The 9,390-nt window shown below is 42.2% G+C and overlaps 1 protein-coding gene across 1 annotated transcript; it reads right to left on the minus strand.

Annotated features, from left to right (window-relative positions):
* Positions 1-2,366: 2,366 nt before the first annotated feature.
* Positions 2,367-7,174, minus strand: RDH14 (retinol dehydrogenase 14). The gene is made up of 2 exons (XM_045980038.1): positions 6,691-7,174; positions 2,367-3,430 (listed from the first exon to the last, which is right to left on the minus strand). Exons 1-2 carry the CDS (start codon positions 7,081-7,083, stop codon positions 2,813-2,815), a joined length of 1,011 nt encoding a protein of 336 aa, XP_045835994.1. The 5' UTR covers positions 7,084-7,174; the 3' UTR covers positions 2,367-2,812.
* Between the last annotated feature and the right edge of the window lie 2,216 nt (positions 7,175-9,390).

Here is a 9,390-nt window from a genome sequence, read left to right on the forward strand (position 1 = left end):
CAGGTCATGATCCCAGGATCCTGGGATTGAGCCCCACATCTGGCTCTCTGCTCAGCAGGGAACCTGCTTCCTCCTCTCTCTCTGCCTGCTTCTCTGTCTACCTGTGATCTCTGTCAAATAAATAAATAAAATCTTTAAAAAAAAATAGCTACTCTGAGTTGAGACAGAAGAGTTCTAATCGCGCTTCTTTTCAGAACAAGTCGCTTGAAGTAGAAGTCAACATTTCAAAAGATGAAGCCAGAAACCAATGTGAAAATGGGTTTCCGGCTCGATGAGTCCATTATCTGGCATGCTGCATCCTTCTAAGAACATTTTGCTAAGGGTGAGAATAATTATCAATATACAAAAGTCAGCAGAACAGAAGGGTTTAATAATCTTCCAAACCAACGAGTCATACTATAGCTATTAGTCCTCGATTCCATCTAACACAGGGTGGGAAGGACATCTTCCAAATGGCGGCTCATTTTACCTAAATACTTGGTGTTTCCAGATGAGTTTCTAGTTTTCCATCATGATAAATTAATATATCCTATTTTATTATGGTGCCACAAACAAGAACTCTGAAAGGCTCGACTCTTACAAAAGACCCAACTCCCCTGAAAAGCATCAGGTATCAAAATGCAGCCAGAAAAGATGGTATTAACTGAATAAAAAAGAAAAAGAAAGGAAAAAAAAAAAGCATTCTTTTTAATGAAGTCGAGGTGTAGGACAGATTTATTAGCTTCCATTTTTCCAAGTTGCATTCTGGTGTATTTCCTGCCCATATTTCTAAGTTCAGCAAGTCTCTTTGTAGCATTCTTTTTAAAAATTTCAAAGAGCATGACGCAGATACACCCACTACACCTGCAAAGATACACCTGTGACAGTACAAACATTTAGGTGTTTCTCATATTCACAACCCAATGCTCTAATGGCAAACAGATCTTCTGTGTGATCTGCCAAGATACTGCCATTTTCAGAAAGAACTGATACTGGTAACCAAATAATAGAGAGAGTCTTAAAAACAATAACCAATCGAGGATTACTCCTGACCAAAAGGGTCATTGAATTCAGTGTAGTACAACCCTTTATGGTCATAATTCCTTTTTCCAGTAACAGATGGTTAAGACAAAGAATTACTAATTATTTTTTATGCTTTAACAGACACCTAAAATATCCCTATTCGGCCTTTTATATGTGCACACCACCGATTCATTACTTAGTTATTCATTCAAACATCATTATTCCATGTTTACTGTGTGTCAGGTATGACACTTGATACTTGAGGAAGGAAAACTAGTAAGACTAGAATAAAAGAATAAAATCTTTCCTTGGAGAATTCTAATTATTCAACTGGATTTTTGAATAAGTAATTAGTGAAGCTGCTATGATCGATTAAAACAAAGTAGAGAAAGGACTGGTTCTTCCTACAGGAATTAAAAGAACAATATAAGGAAAGGCCAAGAGACAAGTGAGTATGGTCTGTACTGAGGATGTTGTTATACAATTATGCGAACAGAGATGTGCTGCCTAAGGCAGTAGTCCCTAGGCACATGTGCCTATTTAAATTAACATAAAATTAGAAATTCAGTTGTTGTATCTCAAGCACTCCATAACCACGAATGTGTAGTGTACCTTACAAAATAAATAAATGAAGTGTACCTTATAGGACAGCGTGGACACAATTATTTCTATCATTGACTAAAGTTCTATTGGACAGCACAAAGAGGACAAGGTAATCCTATGGCCAGCTCATGGGCAGTCTCATATTAAGGAGTTTAAACTTAAATGAAAATGGTTTGTAAATTATCATATTCTGCAAAGTCTTTCCAGGAACTGGCAGAAGGAACTTATTTGTTGGGAGACTCTACCCCTGCAATATTGTTATGACCTGCTTCACCAACCCGGATTCTGCATTTGAGACTTCTTTTGAAGAACAAATTCTGTAGCTAGAAACCCCATATGGGCAACTGGAAACCACTGCATATTTTTAAACAGGCACATGACACCATGACACAGATTTGAGTTTTAGATCTTATTATTTTTTTTTTTTAAGATTTATTTATTTGACAGAGAGAGATCATGAGTAAGCAGAGAGGCAGGCAGAGAGAGAGGAGGAAGCAGGATCCCCGCTGAGCAGAGAGCCTGATGCGGGGCTTGATCCCAAGACCCTGAGATCATGACCTGAGCTGAAGGCAGAGGCTTAACCCACTGAGCCACCCAGGTGCCCCTAGATCTTACTTCTTAAGGCAGCATGCAAGATATGCGGGGAGAAAGACACTGGGCACACCAAGATCAGTGGAGGTTAATAAGATGATAAAGGACTCATTTCAATGAAACTAGTAAAAAAAACCAAAAACCAAAAAAAAAACCAAAACAAAACACAATTAAGGATTTGCACCATTAAATTTATTCCACGTAAGAACTGTGCACACAGCAGGCATGTTATTTTCACACAAAAACCGGCACTGCAATAAAAATATTTAACACTTTGGCCACGAAACTCAAAAGGTATTTGAAAAAGTTCACAAGGTGTTTAAGTCAGTGGATTCTTTGATATTCGTAATCCATGAATAGTAAAATGAGCAGTATAATATACTTTAGAAATTATAATTGAGCAAGCATACTGTATATTTAAGACATCTTTTCTGAAATTTTATGTTCTCCAAAAAATAACCTTTTAGTAACTTCAAAATATCCATATGTACCTTTCAGCAGTACTAGTGTAAAATCAAAACAGTTTTCAAGTAGCAAGTACTCAAGCCACCCCATTTCTGATTACAGATATAACTGGCAGCCAGTTTTATAAATAGCTCTCTTCCACTCCTTGTTCCTATTTTAAAAGGCCAACCATTACTTCACTGATATCCCAGAGCTTTCTCGCCACAGACTCATCCATAGCTTTGGGCAATAGTTCTTCCTCTTTACAATCTCCAAAGTACTTTCCTGACACACCTTCTACCTCAGGTGAAGAGGCTAAATAAACTGAAGTCTGGGCGCCTTCTACTGGGCTTTTGAAAAAAGCCCATGACACCAAATTGAAAAGTGGTTTGACCAACAGTGGAATGTGTATGTGCCTGCCAAGATTAGTCCGCACAATACCAGGGTGTAACACGTTGACAGTCACGTTTGTGCCTTCTAAGCGGCGGGCTAGTTCTCTGGTAAAAAGAATGTTAGCCAGTTTGCTCCGACTGTAACAAAAGCTTTTATTATAGCTCTGTTCACTGTTCAAGTCTTCAAAGTTGATATCTCCATATTTATAAAGTTTGGAAGAAACTACCACAATCCTGCTGGGAGCTGAACTTTTGAGGAGTCCAAGGAGAAGATTGGTGAGCAGAAAGTGCCCCAGATGGTTCACGCCAAACTGCATCTCAAACCCATCTTCGGTCTTCATATAAGGGCACTGGAAGATTCCCGCGTTGTTGATTAAGACGTCCAGTCGAGGTTCTTCCTTTAAATGTCAAAGAGAATGGGGCGATTATGAACACAGGCCTAAAATGAAGTTTTAGTTCTTGCAACTACTAAAATTCTATAAAGTGCCTCTGTGGGCTTTCAACAATTGAAAACAAATTGTTTTCAACAATTTCAACCCCCGCGTTGGAAAGACTTATATGTTTAATGTGGACCTGGCATTGTGCTTTTCACATGCCCTCTCATCTACCCTCACCAACTCTGTGAGCAAACTAAGCACCCAATGTTAGGTGATCTGTGCAGTATCACTGGGATCTTGGGTGGCAAACAGAAACTGGAAGATGAAATCTTCTGATACAATGCGCCTGTTTGGAATTAGTAAGCTAGCTTGCTTTTCTAATTGGGAGTTTCACATCAAAGCTAGAGAGTCGATGTCAGCTAGAAGTGGAAATATGGCAGAAGGCAGGTCAGCATTGTTTATTCCCAGAGCTGTTATTATCATTATGAGGGGCAAACTAGGACTACTTCATTCTGTACTTTTCTAAGGGCAAATGGTACCATAGGGATGGAGCACCTCCAAGTGGCTCCCTTAAAATCGGGACATATAATACAAAGGGTCAGGGATGTAAATTAAAATTAGAGAAAACATCATAACTGAATCAAGGAAATGTTAAGAAAAATATTAAATAGGTAATATAAAAATATCAGATACAAGCATGAATCATACATAAATACTAAGTCTTACAGTAACAGCAAAGGACATTTAGAGAGGAGTTAGGGCCAAGAAACACCTTTAACCTCTACTATAAACTTAAGATTCAGTTCTTTTTTTCCCCTATATAAAATCTACCTCTTTCAAACTCTGAAGGGCCCCAGCTATACAGTCAGAATCTTATACTTTGTCTATACCCTCCTGCATCTCTCCAGAGTAAAATGTTAAAATTTAGACTGTCCTCAAAAGGAAGTCTTTTCATTTCCCTAGCCCTCTCTTGGCTCCTCTCTGTCTCTTTTGATGGGCAGAGAAAAAGAAATGTACAACATGTTCCAGGTGTAAAGACACAATGATGACCTACGATTAAATTAACTTGAGGTCAAATTTCAAATTTCATTGGCCCTTTTGCCAAGTGTAAGTAAAAAGAAAAATGTGTTAAATTTCACAACTGTTATCACAGCCTACCTGCCAGAGGATTAACTATTTATCATTCTGTCTGTCTAAGCACCTTTGGCTTTTCCAACAGTCAACTTCAAAAAGAAGGCAAAAGTTCACCCATGGGGGAAAGAAAGGAGTGTTCTTTTTTCACTAATCCTTTGGAAGAGTTTCCTGTATTAATCATTTCTGAGCCATCATTCTTTGCTGGCCTTGTGTTATTTTAAGACTTTATCATTCACAATTTTTTTTTTAATTCGAGGAGATAAATGACATAAATACCATGAATACCAACCTGTGGGAAATTTATACTTCCATTAAAAAAAAAAAAAATCTGGTTATAGTCATTGGACTTTAGAGCCAGAAAGAAACTTAGTAAAGTTTATCTCCTTAACTTTTAATTGGTTCTGTCTCAAGTGGCCAAAGTAATAAAATGCCTTAAGTCTCAGAAATGAGAAGCATACTCAGACCCATCTACATTTTTAATGAACAATAAGAAGACCCACTTTTAATGCTTCAGCATCTTTTATACACTAGCATTCTTATTTCTTAACCTGTTTTACCTGATAATGAAATACTAGCCATTAAGACAAACAAACAAACAGAAAACTTCTCTAGATCTACAACAGTTCCCAAACTGCATCACGGCACCCCAGAACCTCACAAGGAACTCCACAGGGTGCTAGGGATTTTAAATTTTCCAGGGAAACAAAGTGAAACTTTGCTCAACAACTCAAAAACTACCAGCTGCAAATGATTCACACCATCAACATTAAATTGTGCTAAATTTCTTTCAATGGTGTCCCATCTTCGTAAACCTGAGTTTTTAGTAAAATGCAAGTACAATGTTAAGTATCAATTTAGAACAAGAAATGGGAATGGACATTTCCAACCTGATTCCAAAGACTGTGAAGTTTATGCAGTGAACAACAGGTGCACATTTCCCATTAGTAATTATAGTTACTGAAGAATGAAGTATCTTTTTTCTTTCAATTATGTGTATTATTTTCTCAAACAGCTACTAAATTGTTAGGACATAAATACTTATTAGGTTGTTTGGACTTAATTACTTAATAAACAGTTTCTTTGGCCTCCTGGCATCATGCCAGCATTAGAAAGTTTGGGAACATCTGCTGTAAACCCAAGAGGCTCCATTTCATATTGGCACCTTTCCCACACTGGCTAATTTAAAATTTTCATTCTTCTATATGCCCTTTTACAAGTCACCTCTGCGGGAAACATTTCTACCTATTTCAACAAAGAACACCCACTTCAGTGGAATATTTATCATCTAAACAAAGATTCCTACACCTCCCAGGCAGGCAGCAGAAGTACAGAAGTTAAAAGCAAGGGCTCTGGATACAGATCCTGGGGCAATTATTTGGCCTACCTATGCCTTTGTTACCTAACATTGTAAAATGGGGATAACTTGTCTACCAGAGTTACTGAGGATTCGATGACAATAATAGCCAAAGGCATTTTAATTTCATTAAAAAAAAAATTTTCTTTTTTAAGTATCTGAAATTCTTGGAACTGCTCCCGGCATGTAGGAAACCTTCAATAAATACTAAGTATTATATTTATTTCTGTTCCCGTGTAGAGCACATGGCTAGTGGGATTCCGAGCTCCAATCTATTTAGACATCAGGCCAGAAACTGTTTAAGTAGCTGGTACTAATGAGTGCACAGGTGGCAGAGAGCTAAACTTCTACCCCAGCAGGAAGGGGGGAAAGAAAAAAATGCTTCAAGGCCCCTGGTTCTCAGGCTCTGAAAGATGGCTTGGTGCACTGATTTCAGACACAGAAAACAAAAATCTGAAGATCTGACAGGTTCCCCCCGCCCCCCAATCCCGGACTGTCCTTACAAAAAAGGAGATATTCAGAAACTGGCTTATTTTCCTTTTGGGCCCATGTTTTTCTCAGCATCTTTGGAAAACCGAGGCCCTTCCTACCAATTTCCTGTCTGCCCTCCCAAATCCTCTCACACCATTTGGCAGTTTCCACTCTTAGACTCGGTCTTTCCCAAGGTCACACCCACCCGCAGTCCCGGAGGTACCACCCCCAACCCACCCCGCTCAGTCTCCGGCCCCGCCTCGCGCATCCGCCGAGGGCCGCTCCCGTCCCCGATCTGCCGCTGGCTCTCGGAGACCCACACCTGGAGCATCTCCTGACAGAAGGCGCGCACAGAGCGCAGCGAGGCGAGGTCCAACTCCTTGACGATGAGCTCCCCGGCCTCGCCGGCGTCAGAGCCGGCCTCCGGGCCCCCAGCCTCGCGGAGCTCGCGGCGGAGCTGACCCGCTGCCTCCTCGGCGCGCGCACGGTCGCGGCAGCCCATGATCACCCTCGCCCCCAGGCGCAGCAGCTCGGCGGCCGTGGCGCGGCCCAGGCCGCTGTTCGCCCCCGTGATCAGCACGGTCTTCCCGTGCATGAGGCTCGAGTTTCTGCCTCCGTGCAGGCGCTGGACACTGTGCCCCACGAACCGTCGGGCCGCCAGCCACAGGGCCCCACCCAGTGCGGCCAGGAGTGCAGCTACAGTAGCCAACGCCATAGCAGCCTGGGCCGAAGGCCCACCGGCCCCCGCGCGGGACTTCCGGAATCGCCGCTCGCCGGGAGCTAAGGCTGCCACCAGCGCGCCAGGAACCCTGGGGCGGGGCCTGTTGCCGCCTGACGGGGCGGCGTGAGGCATGCTGGGAATTGTAGTTTTCCTTCCGAGGGCACCGGATTGGGTAGGCTGTACAGCGCCCTGAGTTGCCGGGACGCGGTGGAGCCGGCCCCCAGTCTGAACGTGGAGGGTGAGCGCAGGCCCCGGAGTGGTGGTGGTCGACCCGGTGGGAATGCCGTATGAGTATTTTGAATTTACAAATCCCACATATCAGGGCTTGCTTAGTGTGTTTTCCGTTAAGGATCCCTGGGACTTGTTACCCCTCAGTGTCGTTTTCTCACCCTCAGGACAATGAGGGGTTCCTGCCCTCTGGAGTCTGAGGAAGAGCTCTTTTTTATTATGATTAAGGCGAAGAACTTAGCAAAGTGAACCAGTCGGAAACAGAATGGACTAGTGTTTCTCAGACCTAGCGTAGTATCAGAATCCCCTGCAGAGCTCGTAAAAACAACACCCCTCCTCCCCCCCACACCCCAAAATTGAAGGACCCAGTACCAGAGTTTAGGATTCAATTGAGGTTCCAGATGGGACCTGAGATTTCAGATTTCTAGGACATTCCCAGGTGATTCGGACACCGCTGGTTTGTGGACCACAGTCTGAGAATTGAAAACCATGACGGCATTGATCTCTATGGCAAAAGTCACCGGCCAGTGGTCTTATTTGATACGGGCAGAGATACAGTGGGAAAGCCTGGACTTACAGAAGCCACAGACTTCTGAGTAGGCCCATTCACAAGTGCTTCCACGTCTCCTTCAGGAGACGGTCAAATGTAAGAATGGAAAGGAAAGTACTTTCTACACTATAAAGTGATGGAAAAATGTCAGGGCTTATTGCCACAGGGACCCATCTTCAAGCTGCAAACTTCACAGCTTCCCTTCAAGCTGTTCTCAAGTCCTCATTCATTCCATCTACTCACCCATCCCGTATGTGCGAGGCCCCGTGCCCTGTGACAATCACAGAGAAATAGGACACCATTTCTGCCCTCAAAGTCCTTACTGTCTGGCACAGACACAGAGACCTCCCCTGCCACAGTCCCCATTCTAGAATCTTAAGGACAAGAGATAAGACACACAACCTGTATAGTTTGAAATAAACTCCCCAGATGATTTTGATTAAACTCTCCTCCACTCCTGCGCATTTGGGAAGGATGTAACACGCAGTGAACAGTCACATTACAAATAGAAGAGGGTTAGGATGCCAGAAGAAGTGCTGGAGATGAAGCTTACAGGAGAGAAGGAGCACTGTCCCTGCGGATTCCACAAAACACCGGAGCAGAAATCACCAGGGATCGGCTTTTATTCCACCCTTTCTGTAATTTGACGCTGCCTCTCAAACTCACTGATCCCAGAGCACATCTGTTTCCTCTTTGTCCATCTATCTGAATTTTTTCCATCCTTCAAAGTTCACCTCAATTCTGTTGTCTGACCACTTCGAGCCCATGCAGATGTCTGCCTCACTTTCCTGTGGGACCCCCACTTGGCACTGAGGACAAACAGCCTTCTAGTGTCAACTGTTTCAGTCTACATGCTTAACTTATTCTACAGGACTGTTCAAGGTTTTAAAATTTCCAAAAGAATGGGGTTATGTCTGAATTTCTTTTGTGGTCTTCACACTGGAGAATGCATAGAAAACAGTAGGTACTCAGTGAGTGTCATGACTGATATATTTTGGACTAGCTTACATCAAATTAAGCAGAGCAAAAGCTATATATCAGCAGCGGTTTTCTTTAACTAGAGCTGGGGTGGAATATGTATATATGAGTACACTGGAGAGAGAGGTGGGGGTAGAAGGAACAAGAGAGGGCATGAAGAGGGGAGGAGGAGGGAAATGCCCATATCTGCTCTGTAACTGCTGTATATTTTAAGCATAGAACTTAATGGAATGACTAATCTGTTCAGGAAGAGTCCTATGGCCATGGAATTAGTAAGGACTTGATATGGAAGGCATATAACACAGAGAAAATAGAATATAGCTTTTGAAGTAAGATCTGATTTTGAATCTTAGTTCTACCATTTATTAGCTGTTCATTATTGGATGAGCTACTTTTTCTTTGTGAATGTTAAGTTCTTCACTGATTAAAAAAAAATGAGGGTATTAATACTATTCTGTTACAAACCTTCAGTTTGTAAGAAAATGAGGGGCGTGAAAATACCCAGATCACTATGCCTATTATGTAAGAGAGTATGGTTAAAAACC

This window comes from Meles meles, chromosome 15 (genome assembly GCF_922984935.1).
Source record: "Meles meles chromosome 15, mMelMel3.1 paternal haplotype, whole genome shotgun sequence".
NCBI classification, from domain to species: Eukaryota; Metazoa; Chordata; class Mammalia; order Carnivora; family Mustelidae; genus Meles; species Meles meles.

Bases quoted from the DNA above. Each gene is read 5' to 3' on its own strand.
- RDH14 (XM_045980038.1), bottom strand. From the start codon at position 7,083: ATGGCGTTGGCTACTGTAGCTGCACTCCTGGCCGCACTGGGTGGGGCC. The intron at 3,431-6,690 runs GTGTGGGTCTCC...TGACATTTAAAG, and splicing joins TCTGTCAGGAGATGCTCCAG to GAAGAACCTCGACTGGACGT.